This window comes from Caloenas nicobarica, chromosome 8 (genome assembly GCF_036013445.1).
Source record: "Caloenas nicobarica isolate bCalNic1 chromosome 8, bCalNic1.hap1, whole genome shotgun sequence".
NCBI lineage: Eukaryota > Metazoa > Chordata > Aves > Columbiformes > Columbidae > Caloenas > Caloenas nicobarica.
The window spans coordinates 4,351,353-4,369,502 of NC_088252.1; the positions used below are offsets into that span (position 1 = coordinate 4,351,353).

The 18,150-nt window shown below is 44.9% G+C and overlaps 1 protein-coding gene across 1 annotated transcript; it reads right to left on the bottom strand.

Moving 5' to 3' along the window:
- Positions 1 to 346: 346 nt before the first annotated feature.
- On the bottom strand, positions 347 to 16,173 carry MSL2 (MSL complex subunit 2). The gene is made up of 2 exons (XM_065640508.1): positions 15,588 to 16,173; positions 347 to 4,538 (listed from the first exon to the last, which is right to left on the bottom strand). Exons 1-2 carry the CDS (start codon positions 15,727 to 15,729, stop codon positions 2,941 to 2,943), a joined length of 1,740 nt encoding a protein of 579 aa, XP_065496580.1. The 5' UTR covers positions 15,730 to 16,173; the 3' UTR covers positions 347 to 2,940.
- Between the last annotated feature and the right edge of the window lie 1,977 nt (positions 16,174 to 18,150).

The window sequence follows — 18,150 nt, forward strand, 5'->3', positions numbered from 1 at the left end:
GATTTTCTTTAAGTTTGGAAGTCGATTGCTGTTTCCAACAGGATTGGGAAGAAAGCTCAAGTACCGCACATTTCCTGCAGGAAAATAAATCCCCGAGCAGCTCGCTGGATCCACGGGGTCGGTGGCCGGCAGGGAACGCCCGGGCTGAGCTGGAGCCATGCGGATCCTCGCGCTGCCTTGGACCCAGTGTGCACTCCACTCTTTGACCACAACTGACGCTGAAGCTCCCAGAACGCTGCTATAAACATGGAAACGAATATTTTTCAAACGAGAACCACTGCAATTATTTTCAGCACCGTTATGATCCTTTCCATTGCTCAGCTTATTCAAGAACAACTAGCCAGGAGGTTAAGGAAAGCAAACCAAGCCAACCCTAATTTAAACAATTACAGAATTAGTCATCAACGGACTGAGTAGCATTTAGACAATAAGTGCAACATATGCCACACTGATGCCCTTAGCAGTTGCAAAATAGAATTAGAAAACTAACATTTATTAAATCAATTTGAATTTTAATAATACATTTCAAGAACGTGGCAGCATAAAAGGAAATGTTTTTAGAAACAACCTGAATCTACCAGTCGCAATTTTACATTAATGATCAGGGCTCTCCTGTCGGCGGTTGCGAAACACACTTCACCTAAATTCTCCAACTTTTGGTACCATATTTAATGCAGCGGTGAGATAGTAAAAATTGCAAGTACTCCCACATTTCTGGAGCAAAGGTACTATGTATTTAATTTAATGCAAGTCCTAATAAATGTACCATCAACAATCTCAGCAAAACTTAACAGCTCTGCAAAAGCATTCCCAAACAACCCATGCTGTGCAGTTTCCTCCCCATAAATCAGACTCTGGTTTGACTACTTTTCTTACACGTAGTGGACTAATAAACAGATTTACAGTAGTAGGTCACGATCAAACCACCAAATTAGAAAATGGTAGGATCCTTTTGGGTCAACACAAAAATCACATACAAGTTTAACTAAATACATTTTAATAGGACATCGGTAAATCTCATGAGGGCTAAAAACCACAGATCTTCGGTACTTGGGTTGGCAAATAAAGACAAGAATACTAAGAAGCATTTTCCACCATTTACTCATTATCAAAAATATTTTTCAACTCTTCTTGCAAAACAAAAACAAAAAAAGTACAGACTGGACACGTACATCACATTTTTCTTCCTATGGCTTTAACCCCCCACCCTATACCCACCCCACAAAAAAGACGGGGGGAGAAACAAACCAAAACCAACAAAAAGATCTGACCACATTCACAGAAGATGACACCATGGTACACTACAAAACAAAAGGAGGTGTCATTTGTGTCCAAAGGGGTTTGCTTATTTCTTAGGTGAGGAACCATCATTGTACATGCTTTGTGCCAAATCAAAACACAGCAAACGTCAGGGTGGAAAGCGCGGCGGGTTCGTGGGGCGAGGAAAAGGAGAGATGGAAGCGGGAAAGCAACTCAAAAAACTTCACGTACTATTGAACACGCTGTTGAAACAGGAGCTGCCTTTGAAATGAGAGGGTGACGGTTTGTGTTCTAGTCGGCTCACGTTGAATTTCTGCTGTCTCATTCAAAGAGGAGAAATTCCTGCTTTCACAAAGTAATCTGACTTTTTTAGGATGCCCATGAAGCCCGAAATGCAAGGCTACATTCTTCCGCTTGTGCTCTTATTTAGGGGTTACACCAAAATGAGCCATTTTTGCATAAAGCTGAATTCCTACAGAGGTGCTTTCATTTTAACACTTTCTGAGAGGAGCTCTTTGACAACTTAGTGTTATTTTTCCACTTTAGGGAGGTTGAAAAGCGCTGACCTTTGAAAGCTACTTCCAACGTCTTAGAAAAAAATGAGCTGGATTCTGGGAGGAGCGCATTACACAGCTTATTCTAAGAAACATCCAGAATATATTTGACCTTAGCAAATGATCCTCGGCCCCAGCCGGAAATAAAGAATCACCCTCGAGGGGACAGGGCTGGGGTACCAACTTCATCAAACACCCCCACTGGTGCTTGATAACTGCTGTGGGATCGGCCGCGGAGTCTCTCTGCAACCCACAAAATCCACGCTCTTTTGTAGAAGCAACAGCAGTAAAATCAGCAGGAGCTCCAAAAAAACAAAAAAAAGGGAGGGGGAAGGAGAAAAGGAGAGAATAGTGCTAATAACACCTGAGGTTTCTTTGCCTACAAGCAGTTTTCTTGCCCCAGCCAAAGGCACAGAGGGCAGAACAGATCAGGAACGGGAACTGTCAAAAAACCAACCAAAAGAGCGGTGGTGTTACCGGGGCCAGGGTATCTGAGCCAGCGGTTCCACAGTCACATCTCACCAACATATTCCTGGCCCTTGCCTGGAGACTGAGCTGCTCTTTGGGCTATTTGCTTTCTCAATATATTTATGAATTATTTTTTTAAGCTGTTCCATAGAGGAGATAACCAATTCTCACAATCAGGCATTATCTACCCTTTTCAGACTGCACCCTCCAGCTCAATGCTGCATTTCCTACAGGAATATTATGTGATTTTCTAGTAATGGTGTCTGTAACTAATGGATAATTCTTTTTCTGCACCATAACCTAGCACAGTTTAGATGGACTAACTAGGTACCACTTCTCTACGCTTAAGCAGAAGCTTTGACTGAGCACAAAGCATGACCAAGTACAATGAGGTTAATATATTCTTTGCCAAAGATCTTGTGATAAAATCATTTACATCAGCAATTGATCTCAAACTATGAGGTGCTGTAAGAACTAAAAACAGTTTTAGGGTAACTCCTCCATTATCTGCAACTATTTCCCAGACACTAATACACATAACATAGCAATGAAAAACACTTGATACAAGTGATCTAAATGCAGGAGCTCCAGCAAGTTAAACAGAACCATAGCTGCCGTAAACCTGTAGCAGTTCCCCTACGGATGGCAGGGAAAAGACTCAACAGTCATATCTCATGTCTATAGCTTCATCCAAACTTTTATCATCGTGTGTACTGGCAGCTAAAAACGTCGTTACTGGTGACCCTGTCACATTGATTACACTGGTGCTCGTGCTGGCATTGCGCACCGCAATGCTCGTCACGTTAATGCCCAAAGTCAGCCGAGTCTGCTCCAAGGCCTTTTCTGGCACTGCAAACGCCTCCAGCTTCTTCTCCCCGTTAGCCATGTAGGAGTTTTGGCAGCCACGGCATATGCAGTCAAGGCAGGCTTTGCGGTTAGAGTAGCAAGGGCAGCGTTGGCCACGGCAGGTAAGAACACTTGGATTTTGGGTGGCACGACCACATTTACACCCTTTCTTTTCTTGGGGCTTTTTGTACACAGTTTTTGTTGGGCTTCCTGGCATAACATTACTGCTAGGAACTTTCTCCTTCGCTTTGTCTTTTGTTTTCAGCACCCCTGGTTTGGCTTTCGGGTGAGATTTCTTAGGGGCATGGTCTAAATTCTTTTTCATGCTTTTGTTAGACAGGAGCACAGTTTTACTGATTTTGGGAGTAGTGCCTCCGTTAGGTACAGTCGCAATAGGCTGCAAAGACATTTTATTTTCCTGTTTCACTGTTACGGGAGCTGACGCTCCCAATGTTGGGCCACAGATGATGCTGGAAATGGGTAGAGGTTGAACCTTTTCACTATCACTTTCTGACCGAGATCGCTTTCTGTTTAACTTAACCACCTTGGGTGTCGCCGCAGTGCAGGAGATTCCGTGAGGAGAAGCATCTGTGGACATGAAAATGTTATGGCTGAGAGGTGGGGGAGAGAGCTGCAGGAAAGGGCCGTTAGTCATGTTTGCTTCCAAGCCAGGCTGCAAATTAGAATCACAGACTTCAGTGTTTGACACCGTTTCTAAGCTCCGGAGAACCTCCTCAACGCTCAGGAGGAGCGAGCCACCCGGTTTGATATCCTCACTGAAGCTGCAGATGTCAATGCCCGTCGTGCACAAGTCACTGGTGGAAACGGTGTCGCACACGGGCTGCAGGCTGCTCGACAGATCTTCCGTTTTGATGTACTCTCCAGTGCTACAGACATCAATGGTGTTCGCGTGCTCCGGAGAGGGAATATTCACTCCGAGTTTATCTACCGAAAGCCCATTACAATTGGGCAACCCGTTGATAACAGAACCTCTGATATCAATGTTGTGTGTGCTTTCAGGTAGCGAGGTAAAACCAGCTGGAGGATCGGTTGTGAGTTCTGAGGTTGAAGGTACTGGGGAATGTGTCAAACACAAAGCCAAGGCTGTATCGGAAGGTTTTTCTGTCTCTTCGTGGAGCGGCGATCCATCTTTGAGCAAAGCTAAAAGATCCGCGGAACAATCAACTGCCTGGATAATATCTCGTGCCAGCGGAGTTTGCGTTATGTACTCGCAGAGTTTCTTATAGCAGTTCACTAAGATGCTCAGCTGCTTGTTCTCCTCAAACTGTTCGTAGTCCTTGCACCAGCTACATGACGGTTTCATCATCATCTTCTTGCCTTTACAAGTTTTGCAGACATAATGCTGACATGTGGAGTTGGTAGGAGCGATAGGGTCTTGTAGCAAATTTCCTATGGAAAAAAGAAGAAAGATTACAATGGCCTCAAGGCAGGTTTCCAGGCTAGTATGGGATGATTTTTATGTACTATCAATCAAAAATATTGCCTGAATAAGTTCGGTAAGTCACAAGAAAACGTACCATCCAAACAACATCCTGTAAAAATGGTCACAGCTGCAATATCTGCTTTTAAAACAACATTAAAAAAACATGGAATAAAACCGTCGCACCATAACTTGTGCTGCTGCAGCCTTTAGAGTCGCTCTCAACTAAAACCCCACCCATCCCCTTGTTCCCTTCAGCAGCTTCTGCCATTGAAGCTTCCAGAACACAAAAGATTTCTATGAATTTACCAAAAGTGCAACAATAAACTTCCATGAGGAGCTACTGCAGAGATTTTAATGAAATTAGTGGAAACAAATGGCAACGCAGCAGAGGGGAACTCTAAAAGGAATGTCAACCCCCAAAGGAAAGAAGACACAGCAGACTTTGTTTTACTTTTCATTTAGCTGGGACTAAAAATAGAACCTAGCTTTGTCACAGTCAATGCCATGAATAAAGCATAAAAGTGTTTAACTTTGCAGGCAACAAACACAGTTAAATGGATCCCATTAATTCTTATAAACACTGAATAAAACACCTAGTAACCTATTTGAATTTTTAAAAAATACTAGATTATGTTGCTCTCTAACAGCTTATTCCTGCACCAACCCAGAAGATGCAATTGGGTGACTATTAAGATATCCTGGGGGGTGGCGGCTCCTGGTTTTCCAATTCTCAGACACATCTCAGTGAAATAACACTTAAAAGAGTGATGCTGTCACAGCCATGATGCTGAAATACTCCAAAGTGTCAACAACAGCTCCCGTCCTGGGCAGGAGGGAAGAAGTCAGAAGAAAAGGATTTTCTCTGAGATCTTACTTTTAAGAATAAAAAAAACTGATAAAAATCAGTTGCTAAAGGAATGAACACACCTGACAGTGCGGGACGTTTCACACACCCGGTAATGACTATCTGTGGACATCCCCACATCTCTGAACTGTAAAAACCTGCAAGAATGTTTTTGGTTTTTCTTAAGAACAAACCAAGGAACGCATAAGGAAAAAATATGAAAAAACAGAGGTAATTGAAATTCTGTATAGAAATAATCCAGCTAGCAACTATATCCAGAAAATGTCAGTACTGCTTTGCTATTTCTAGCCAGTTGGAGGCTAGAAAGATATTCTAACACCTAAATTGAATTTCAGAGTACATACAGTCATCTACAGCAACAGGTTCCCCTCCTTTCCAAGCAGATTTTCAGCTTTGCTCAGACCTCTCTCCCATACAGAGCCTTTGTTGGATGAGTTACAACCATCAGTGATTTCTCACCCAGATTTTCCAAAGAGAAAATTTTAATCACATGGACCTTCTGTAACCGATTCTCGAAATAGTGCTTTGAAGGGATGTAATTAACTGGACCTAGCTGAGTGGGCTGTTATCGCCTATGGAATAAACCCAACCTTTCTGCCTGGTATTACCTTAGTCGCGAATCCAAGCCCTCAGGTGGAAGAGCAGGACATACTACACTAACCCTGGGCTGGAGCAGCACTTAAAATATGAAACGGGTCTCCTGCTCTGTAGCTTTTGTCAAAATGTTCCAGCCCCTTTCCTAACCTAACCCTCTGTACCTTTTGAACCACTTTGGAAAACGCAACTATTTGTATGTGTTTAAACAGGAACTTTGCATTAGCACAGTAATTTTTCCACACTCTTGAATTCTACCAGTGCGCAGACAACCCCATTTTTCCTTTGCAATGTGAAAGGGCTGCTCCAACCTTGGCTGCCTTTCAGTAAAAGTGGCTTCATCTAAACTGTTTTTTGAGCAACAAGAGTCAGTGCTGAAGTCATCATTAGGTAGTATTTTTTTAATAAATTGCCAGAAAATATAATTGTTTAGAAAGCTGGCAGGTGGCACACACCTACACAATTCAAATAATGAGAAGGGAAGATTTAAAGCCAACAAATGGAACGTGAAGTCCCAGAATCCAACCTGCAGTGGCATTTTTTTAAAGTTCCCTTTAGATGACAGTACTTAAATAGCAACGCAGGCAGAGATGGTCCTAAGGATGGATTAGATTTTGTGAGAACGGTCCCTAACTCCCGTGTGGAAAACCAAAAACAAGCTTTAAATCACGTCAGCTTAGTCTCAGAAGTCATGTCCTTCAGCAGAAAGAGTTATGATGATCAATGCTTTACAGATTATGAAGCACTGAAATACTTCAGAGATGGGACCAAACAAACAATATGCCAATTTAACTTTTGATTAAAAAAAAGTCATCACCAACTGTGCATTTTATTTCTCCCAAAATAGATTTGGCTGAAGCTGTTGAGTGGGTACGAATGCTAAAAGAGGATACTGAAAAATTTAAATTTCCAGAAGCTTTGAGGAAAAAAAACAGACGGGCAGACAAAACACTTTCCATGTTCTCCCTGCAGAAAGAACAGAGCGAGTTCTGCTCCCAGTAAATGCCAGGCAACCTCCATGGGAGAGACACGAGCTGTGGGAACGTGTTCAGCTTGAGCTCGGATCTCCCTCAATATTCATCCTTCAGTCAAAGTTTCTGTCTCGGATGGATTCTGTGGCACCCATCATGCTCTTCAGCTTTATACAGTGCCATAACAATGAAGTTCTCCACTTTATTTTCTATTTTGGTCCTGATCTTTAGCATTTGCTTTGCTTTTTGGATTGATAGTCAATACTGAGCCGATATTCTCATGGGGTTTTCTATTGCAAGGCTGGTAGCTATCAGTGCTACCCCCTTCTATAAATTTACAAATTTATATAGGTCTGCAAGATATAAAAATGGTGGGCTCTGACAAGTTAATATTTTTCCATGTTTATCATTTAATATTTATCTAAGCTAAAGTTAATTTGACATTCTATTGCGCAGTAATTCATCTGCATAAGATCCTTCCACGATTACTCAATGCAGGCCTTCGTATTTACTGCCCCGAATAGCTTGGTATTACTAAACTTTGCCTCATCTTTTCTCACCCTCTTTTGCAAGGGGTATATTAACACACCAAAAAGCAAAATCGCATTCTTACAAAGCCTCCAATAAGAGGCTTTCCCTAAACAACATCCTGCTTTCAGAAAAGTTTACTAAACATCTACATTAATATGAGCATTTACAATTAATAAGCCACATATACAGAGTAAATACTTTTAATATATTATTTACAAAACATGACAGCTGTCCTGGAAAGGCTGCTACCAGCAGAGAGGTCATTTAAACCACAAGGAATACTTCCTATTGTGTTCCTTAATGAGCATTATATCACAGCTGCAGGAAGAGGGGAAGCATCTGCAAATTGTATCTCAGAGACCAAAGGGAGGGGAAGAATTGGGAACCAAATTGGTAGGTGTGTATACGCAGCAAATGTGCTCCAAGTCTGTCTTCTCAGTGAATCGAGACACGTCACCTTCCATCCTCATCTGCCCTCAGCAAAGGGAGAAATAGAATGGCCTAGAAAAGGGGCTAAACACAACTGACTACTTTAGTGCGCTTGGAAAAGCCTACTAAAACTTCATATATTGCCCTTTTTAACAACTCGAAGTCTTCAGAATGATGTAACTATTAAATCTTGATTTGATGAAGTAAACTAGAAAAATGTATGACTCGAATTTTGTTACAAGTATAAATAAATGCGTCACTGGGGTTCATCTCCAACATTCGTCTGCCAAAGCAGCCTTTAATCCTCGATTGCATTCGCATCACCAGAAATCACCCTTGTTTTCTAGTGTGCAGGAAGCAAGTGGAGAACTCGGCAGCCCGGTGCTCTGCTCCTGTCAGCCTCCAGCTGATGGAAGGGGCGGCCGGGAAGAACGAACCTCACCTGCGCCAGTTCGGCTGTTAACATCAAACGTTACAGTGACCGAGATGGAATTTTTAAACCAAGTCTTACGAAAAGCTGCTGTGAACTTTGGATGTGTCAAATAGAAATTCTACGGCTCTATTAATCTGGCAAATTATAATAAACCAGGAAGCTATGGTCAGTGTGATGAAGCACATGTATACTTCTACGTTACACTTAATATTAATTACCTCCCGATAGAGGGAGCCAAGTCTTACCCACCAGTGATAGCACTCGATAGCTGGAACAGCCTCTGGAAGGACAAGGTTTGCTCCCCCACCACTCCCTTCCTCAACCCCACACAGCAGCTCTTCAGCTAAGAAATTATCGGCTACATCTGACTGAAGAATAAGCACCTCAATGAGGTTTCAGAGCAAAAAGCGCCGAAGAAAAACGTGAGCGTAAAAGCAGCAGCATTTTCAGAGTTTGACAAAAAAAACCTGCTTGATGATAGACAGGCATATGATGAGTAGTGAAAAGGTCTGTTAACCATCTGCAGAAAAATAAAACAAATGTGTAAGATCTGTTTGATATGGGTGCAAGATGTGGATATTTTCTAAGAAAGAAGATAACTTAAGACACTCAAAACCAGACGAACTAATCAAGAGAGATTAGTGCAAGGGACAAGAGTTTATCTGTGAACTAAATGACAGTATTTTGTCCCAAAAATACCATGTTGCTCTTAAATCACCACAACTGCAACAGTGCCACTAGGATTTGTCCAAAGACACTCACAAGCATTGACAGATTCCCTATCAGGTGAAACAGAAACATGGGACACACACAAAACGTATTTAAAAAAACCCACCACAACCAAAAAACAAAACCCCACAACCACCTTATTTCAAAATTTTATCAGAGAAAATGTTCTGCTGGCTGCCGAGTATTTCTGAGCATCCTCCATCAACAAACAACTACGAAAAATTAGCTACAGAAATTATTACCCTCATATAGGGATGGTCACAACTGAAGAATTAATGATTGTGTAACTCTTTGGGAAAATAAAAACTGCACTGTTTTTGTCTGAACACCGTGAGAACCCAAATTAACCATGATAAGAATACAGTTAGATTATTTTTCTGCATATTTGCAGAGATACAGTCAACCTCTTCAGCTAAAGTTCAAGGAAAAAAAAAATATGACAACAAATGGCATTGTAGAAGGGACTGCTTTGTTCTCTGACTGCACCCCCTACACAATAAACAACACAACATATTTTACCAAGTCCTGTGTCAAAATTATATTTGTTTGGAAGTCTTTGTGTTTACAAAAAATCACTGACTGGAAGGATTCTATAATATATTTTTAACAAACTAGGTGGCAAAGTTCAAACTTTGGCTTTAAAAAGACATATAAATTCATCTTTTTCACCATCCAGCGTAAAATGTTCACGTAAGGATGTTTTCCCAAAAGCCAAGGTTGCTGTATTTTAAGAGGCTCTGAATGGCAAAGTTAACATTTCTCCCATAGGTGTAAGATTAATTTAACATGTTTCTATGTAGCATAAACACTCAAAAGAGTGAAAACTTGCTTTGAAAGTTGTAGATGAAGTTGCTCACGTTCTCTGAGCAAACAAAAAAGTAGCAAAAACTAATTTTTCCCATCAAACAAAAATGCTCGCGCCACCAAGGTTAACCGCGCCACCTTCAAACAATCTGTGCTCTTCAAGGCCACCGGCGAAGGAGCAAAACCCCGAGCTGTGACCGCCAGGCTGCGGAGACACAGAATAACAAATGACATCACAGAAGGACTTCAAAGGGAATTCCTCGGCAGAGCAGGAAAATCCTTACTGTCTGGAAAGCACAGCGCTCACCAAAGGTTGTGCTGGGCATTATTTCTCAGGTCATATATGAGATGCAAAGAATCTTTTTCTGGCCTCACTCACAACTCCAACTCTTCCCACTCCTCGACTTGGTTCTAGGACAGAGGGGTATTTTTAGTTTAGAAACCAATTTAAATTCAACCAGTAGAACTTTATGTTATGAAAACACATGCAGCACAATGCAGACAACCTTGAAAAAGCAGTTCTGCCAGGAGTCACACATCAGATTTAAAAACAGGAAGGGGAAACAGTGAATTTAAGTAAAGGGTTTTTAAGAGGAAGAGAAATCAACCAACATGTTCTTGGCTAAAAACTGGTGTATTCAGAAATGTCCAAGTGGACATTTTATAGACAGCTGCCCAGGCTAGTTATCTCCAAAACAAGAAGAAAAAGAATACTTGCAGCAGAAAGTATTTGACAGGTACTTAGTCCTGTAGTCCATGCTCCCCAATGGTTGTTTTTTCTGGTTATTGTGCACATTCTTCAGAAAATCGCAAGTATTTTGGCAACCATTCATGTAACTTTTAAGGGGAAAATATGATATTTCTAAAAACTACCAATCATTGAAAACCAAGGAAAGAAGAAAATGTCAATGAAAAAAAAGACCACCAATCTAGATTATTTTTCAAACACAAAAGGCAACTCTGATCTGTCAGCATGGCTCATGAATCAGCCTTCACTCTCCTTAATCTAGGGAGAACGGACCAGGAGTGAGAGTTCTAGGCTAAACTTTTCCATCACAAAGCTTAAACGTGCTTTTTCACTTGAAAGCTCTGATATCCAGGCTTAACTCACTTAGTCGTGGCTCACATCCCAAACAGAAAAGTTTTATTAGTAGTGCTAATTTGTTTATTCTGCCTTCTTCCATCTCTGTGACCAGAAATCAAATTTTCTAGAAAGTTTAAATCTGTTTAGGTGTTACCCAACTATCTTCTCTCCCCCGAAGGTCATCACGTAACTTCTGCATGCCTCACATTGTCTCAATACCACCAGTGAAAAAAAGACTTTGCTTACTCTAGAGCCACAGGTCACTTGCATTCCACTTGCTTATGGTGTTTCTTCCCCTAGATACTTGCAGAAATTTTCCTGTGAAAGTTTAATTCACTATTTCCCAATGACAAAGTACAGCTCAGGATCCGTAATGATGCCACCAAGAGGCAGAGACAAGGGCTGCGGAGTCTGCAGTGGCGTGGGGGGAGCAGCCAGAACCCCAGAAAAAACAGAGAACCAGCTCAGCGAGGTTATACTTTTACACAAGCATGGGGTGGAAATAACATCCCTATACTAGTATTTAATTAGGAAAACAATTTTTTTATTTTTGGTAGTCCATGACATTCTCCATGCTTGGGCGTTGCTTCCACAACGCTAATTTACCATTTAGCCTTCAACCCTCTAACTAAAATTACCAAGAGCTACCTCAAAACCCTTGCCAGGAGCTGCACGGGGTGCCGGTCAGTACTGTCACACCGTCTCTTTGTTCCTTCGCACCCCTTAATCTCCCCTAAGCCACATGTTGTCTCATATCCCCTTACTTAGATTACAGGATGTTTCAGGCAAGAACTCTACTCCGTATTTCTACAGCACAAGATACATCTGGGTTCCTGGCCAAACGTCCTGTCCTGAAGCCACAAAACCTTTCAAGCACTTTCACATTCTAAATCAGCGATAACAATCTTTCACCCACTTTTTAAATATCTTTCAGAGGATCCAGGGTGAAGTCTTCCATGGATAAAAAGCTAAGCTGATCCGACTGGCAATCTGTCTCTTTAACTGAATTTCAATAAAAAGGCTTAAAATGCTTCAAAATGCTTAAAAGCCAACAGAACTTTTGAATGACTTGCAGTAACCTACATGGTACTTGAAACAGAGAAAGCCACTTTTAAGAAGATTTTCATCCCAATAAGCAGCACTTTTAAAATGCAGAACTTTGTTGCATAAATTCTACTAAACTATTTTTAAATTAATATGGTATTAACATGCAATTTAATAATGATCACTTTAGTCCAGAGACTGAAACCCGGATTTCACATCCTCAAAACACATAAGGCACATACCTTCTGTCTAATGCACACTTGGGAGGCTTTATTTTTAAGTTTTAAAAGCTCTAGGAAATATAATTTTATACATCCCTGCAAAAGGACGATGCATTCATTACCTACCCCACCACCTAGGAAACTCTCACATGATCACACTTCAATCCTAGAAACACACACCACCATCAACATAATTCAACCTTTATAACCCATTAGGCACAAAGGAGACCTCAGATCTACCTAGAACAGATTTATTTGACTTAACAATGCCATACTGTATTTACATTATGACTGTCTACTGATGGAACTGCCTCTGTGCCAATTTGAATCTCAAATCAGAGCTTTAATTAGAATTTCATAATTACGTGGGTCCAAAAACTTCTGCCATGCCTACGATGTGAGCTGGTTTAAAAGACTGTCAGATCAAAAGAAAATGAGTTGGCTTATGTCTAGTGGATTGAGAGAACAGCAAAAGCACCATAATGTTAGTTGATTTTTATAGCTGTCACTGATTTCTTCTAAAAACAATTCTCTACAATTAAAGGGACAATCCTGACTGCGGAATTAATACCTACAGTGTAACAAAGCATCACAGAATTCAGAGAGGTTAAATACTCAGGAAAGGCTGACGACATAAGGAGCACTAAATTGGGGAGTAATTTCCCAAGGGGAGTCCTAGAAGTGCAACACTTGGGACTTTAACCAAGTGTAGAGGTTTTATGCATTACTAATAATTCATGCAGCAAAACACCACACTGTGAAGCTTTGGGTGGTCACAGCACTCACTCTTGTGATCATGACATCTCACAAAGTAATCTTCATTTCAGTACTTAAACTTTACCTTTTATACCACTAAAGTTAAGAAGGTTTTGACACTTGGATAGGCTTTAAATGACCTTAAATATGCAGAAGGTCCTAACAGCGCAAAAAGCAAACAAGAATGTTGATTTGCCTTTACCAGTGTGAGCTGGAAATTTATGACTGCTGGTCAACACCAGAGCGGACAGTTTTGGTTCGGGCAGGACTGCTCTCCCATGACTAACTGCCGGCAGCTTCAAGAAAGACACTTTACTAAGTCTGTAGGACAGAAACTGTATTTTACTGTACAGATTTACAAAGAGGCTGGTATTTACTGAGGCCTCTGTACGCTGCCACGCCACAAACAGCAGCTCAAGACACAGAGATAATGCCTGGAAATCACTCAGAGGCAAAATATTTGAGACAAACAGCAGCTACAATCATCTGAAAGCTGGCCACAGTAGAAAAATATACATAAGCCAAAGGAATAACTTTAACATTCAAAGAAAATAAGGGATGAAGAGGAGAAGCAGAACCATGAAGTAGTAGTTTGAAAGTAGGAATATGCATGTAAGCACAAGTTAATAAGCTAAAAAGCACGGTCTGCTCTACCAAACTGAGAGTGACAGAAAAGCCAAGCAAGAAAAGCTGAAGAGGGGGAAAATAGCTCAGGAATTTGGGTAGGGACAAGTTATAGATAGATTATTTCAATAGCACAGAGTGTAAAAATAAGATTGCAAAAGGCCAAGAAGGGAAGAAGTCAAGGCAAGGAGAACAAAGAACACATTTCAGAGGACTAGTCTTAAAGTGGAGTGGCCACATAGCACAGTAGTTACAAGTATGTAGTCTCTATCTAAATATCTTATTTACACACACAAAAAAAAAATCCGACAAATATTAGCATATTTTTAGGCAAGTGGTCTAATGACTGACCCAAGCAAGAAGGATTTGTGGGAAAAAGGTACAGTTAGGGATTGGAATTAACAGCGCCTAAGATGATAAGCATGAGATAAAGAGCAAAGGTGCAAAGATATTGACATCAGGGTTATGGGAGGGGAAAAAAAAAAAAACCTTAGACAAATGATTTCAGGAAATGACGATGCAGTGATCCTGGGAACAGGCTCCCTCTTTCCCAGCACAAACAGATCTCTATTTTCTAAGACTTTAAGTGGGAGGAGCCAATAGCTCCAGGATAGGAAGCATCCAACACTAGTCTAGCAGCCTCAACAGTTGAGATCTTGATCCTGTACATAAATAAAATATTTAAGTTTATAAACCCCGGGAATTCAATTAAATAGTAGTGTGACCACACGCGTTGGTGAAGATAAACACATGCAAACAGAGTGGACATATGTCCACTCTGATAAGAAAACACAAACACACACAGGGCCAGGACTTAAAACTACCAGAGGAAAAAAGGGAGAATTAACAAAATTAATGAACTGAGCTGTCTAACAGTTCGGACTCCCTCTCCTAACGCTGACCGAGGCTTCAAAGGGAAGTTCAAGAAAGGCTGACAGCTTATTTCAGAGCTTCCTACCAAGAACGGACATGTGCCCCCACTCCGTAAACACAGCAGAATGCAGTTCCTTCCCCGCGTTCTCCAGACCCTAACATTGAAATTCCGGATGTCTGCCTTTGCCCACAAAAATGCAGAAATGCCTTTTTTTTTTTTTTTTCAGGGAAATCCTAGCAGACTTGCAGCCAATTTGGTTTTTATGGTAATTATTGTCATTGGACAATTACCTGCTACGTACCAAAAAAAAAAAAAATCTTAACATTGTTTCCATGCGCTTAAAATTCTTGGCTTCTGAATTACTATTTGTTCTTTACATTTCAAGGAGGGGAAAAAAAAAAAAAAGAGTAAGAAGTTCTTATTTCCCTTCCTCTATGGTCTGCACATTGTTTTGAGTATCTTTTACCAGACTTGCTCTTCTACCTCACTTTTTAAAGCAATTAACCCCACTACACCAGGGTACTCCAATAACCACTAATAACTACCCTACCCTTTATGAAATAACGTGACCATAATAAAGCGTTGCGTTTGGGCCAAAACACACTCTTCTCAACAAAAACAACAGATCATTTTCTTTACAGCTCGCCAGGCTATTCAATATACAGAAGCCCCGCACCTTCGGAGCTTTTTGACCAATATTGCCCCCACTTCGGGTTTGTTTTTTGCGGGTGGGGGGCGGGTCTAAGCCGAAGGATATTTTTCACTCCACCTTTCCCAACTTGCAAAACCACCGGGGCGCTCCCCCCGCCCCGGGCCCACGTGGGCTCCGCCGCCCCCCGGTCCCCGGTGCCCCCCGCCCCGGCGGCGGGAGGTTCCGCGGGAGCGGCGGCTCCGCGGCCGCAGCCGGAGGAAAGTTTCCAGAGCCCGGCTCTCGGGGCGGGAAGCGGGCCGGGGCGGGGGGGGATCCCGACCGCGGCGTTTCCTCCGGCCGCCGTGCCGGGGCCAAGCGAGCCCGGGGGGGGCTCATTGTGCAGGGAACAAAAGAAAGATCCTCACCGCAAACGCAGCAGGAGAGGGACTGCCTGAAGTAGGGCAGGAGCTTGTTAATCTCGGTAAAGGACTGGGGATCCCCAGGGTCGTAGTTGAGCACCAGGCGGCTCGCTGAAACGTAGAGAGCAGTGGCATTCACCGGGTTCATCGCAGCCGCTCGCACGCCGCCGGCTCCGGGGTGAGAAGAAAGCGCGGCGCCGAGTCCGTGCCGGCCGAGGGGGCAGGTGGCCCCGGGGCGGGGGCAGGCCGGGTGTCACCTTGGTCCGGGGCCACCTGGAGCCGCGCGGCGGCGGCAGCGCGGAGGCCGCGGCGGCCCTGTCAGAGGGGCCGCGCTGGCTCCTCCTCCGCCTCCAGCGGGGCCTCGCTCCCGAGCAGCGGCCTCGGCCCGCCCGCAGCCACACAGCGCAGGAAGGCGGCGGCGGCGGCGCTACTCCAGGCTGCGGGCCATGCCGGGCCGCCCTCCCCCGGGCCCTGCTCCTCCGCGAGCGGACGCTTCCTCGGCCGCTGCGGGCCGCGCCTCAGCGGCGGCCCGGCATGGCGGCGGCCGCAGGGAGGAACCGCGAAGCCAGCGCAGGGCGGCGGCGGGCCGGGCCGCGCTGCCCGATCCGGCGGCGGGGGAGGGAGGCGGATGCACCTGGGCCTCAGCGCGGCCGCATCACCGCGGCGCCGCCGCGGCCTCCTCCGCGGGGCCGGTGGCTCCTGGCTGCGCGGCCGCGGGGCGGGCGCCGCTCGCGGGGCAGGATCCGCCGCCCGATCCGCGCCGCAATGTCAATAGCAACCGTTAGATCCAACCGTCACTGCGGAGCCATCGCCGCTGCCGTCTAGCGCCCGGCACTGCGCATGCGCGCCCGGGCCGCTTCCCTCCCCGCAGCGGGGGCCCGTCCCGCCGGGCGCGGGGGGGCTGGGGGAGCGCAGCGCCCTCTAGCGGGGGCTCGGGCGCGCCGCCGCGGGGCGCGAGGCTGCCCTGCCGCCCTGGGCGCGGCGCCGGCTGAGGGCGGGGGCGAGCGCGCGCCGCAACGGTCCCCCCAGCGGCCCCCTCAGCGGCCCCCTCAGCGGTCGCGTCGCCCCAGCGCGGCCGCCACGCCGGCAGCACCGCGCCTGCCCCGCGGAGGGCGGGACGCCGCCGCTCCCTCGGCCGGCGGGCGGAGCCGGTTGGCGGCAGGGACCCTCCAGAGGGTTGGCCGCCCTGTGCCCCGGGCGCTGAGGCGGTTCCCGCGCTCGGGGCCGCCGCGCCTCCGGAGCGGCTGCGCACGGGAGCTGCTTGGCCTTCCTGTCATGGCGAGCGCCCCCGCTCACCTCTCAGGCAGAAGCTGTCCTGGAACCTGCCGCCAGGCCTGTCCAAAGACTCCAGGGTGCCAACTGGCCCGTCTTCCAGCATGGAGCAAGCCTGATGTGTTTGTCCTCAAAGAGAGAGAGCTGCAGGGCTTTGGAGGTTCTTAGAAGATCGGGCAGGGGAGCAGACGCGGTTTGGATGCCTCAGTGGACGCCAGCTGCCCACACGGCACTGTGTAGATGGGAGCTTCTCACAAGCGTTCTTGCTGCCCATACCAGCGCTTTGGAGACCACAAGGCATAACACAGCAGCGGATTCACAGGCTTGGGGCAGGTATGACCAAGACATAGGCACAAGAGGGATTTTTTACCCTCTTCAGGTTTTAGGTCACTGGGGACATATGGTGGGAACTTCAGGTATTTCCACTGTTAGCCCCACTGAGGGAAATTGCCATTCCACACACCTCCAGATCCTGTGTTGTGACGCTGCCAGAGCCATCAAGGCAGCCCTTGCCCCGTTTCTCTGGCCTTTTGGGGAACTGTCTGATAGAACCTGTCTGTCTTCCCACTTGTCCCACTCTGTGTTCACCTAGAGTTGCCCATGTTAAACTAATTAAGGAGTTTTACCTTGTTCTTCTCATAAACCCCCCCAGCTCTCCAGCCCAACTTGAGATGAGTGTGCTTACAAAATAGAGGAATTTGGGTCTTGATTCCAAATACACATTTAGCGCTTTTGGTCACCATCGAGCTGTACAGCTCATTCCCCACCTGGCACTGTTTTCTCACACTCCACGTCCAGCCCCTGTGTGCTTGCTCAGTACATCTCCCATATGAAGCTGCATACCTACAACACCCCTGTCTCCCTTTTGGCCTCACAGCAGACACTCAGAGTGCCATCTCTGGACCATAATTCCTTGCACATGTTCAGTCCCTAACCTGACTTCATTTCATGGCACAGCATCTTCATTCTTACACTCAGTGTACACGTATATTGCCTGTAAAATGCCCAATTCCTTCTTCAGCTTACCACCAGAAACACCTTATGTGCTGAACCAAGCCAGCAAACTGAAAAAACATTCCAGCAATTTCTCACCAAGTACACATTCTCACATACACCTCCCTGTATCCCACCCTCTGCCAGACTCCACACACAGTGTCCTGAACACTAAGCCCGCCCAACTATATCTCACACTGCTCTGGCTGTTCAGGCAAGGAACTAACATGACACCTGACATCTTTTACCAGCTTTGTCTAATTTCTGGGATATACTCCTTTGGGGTATCACGCATGAGCTGGGT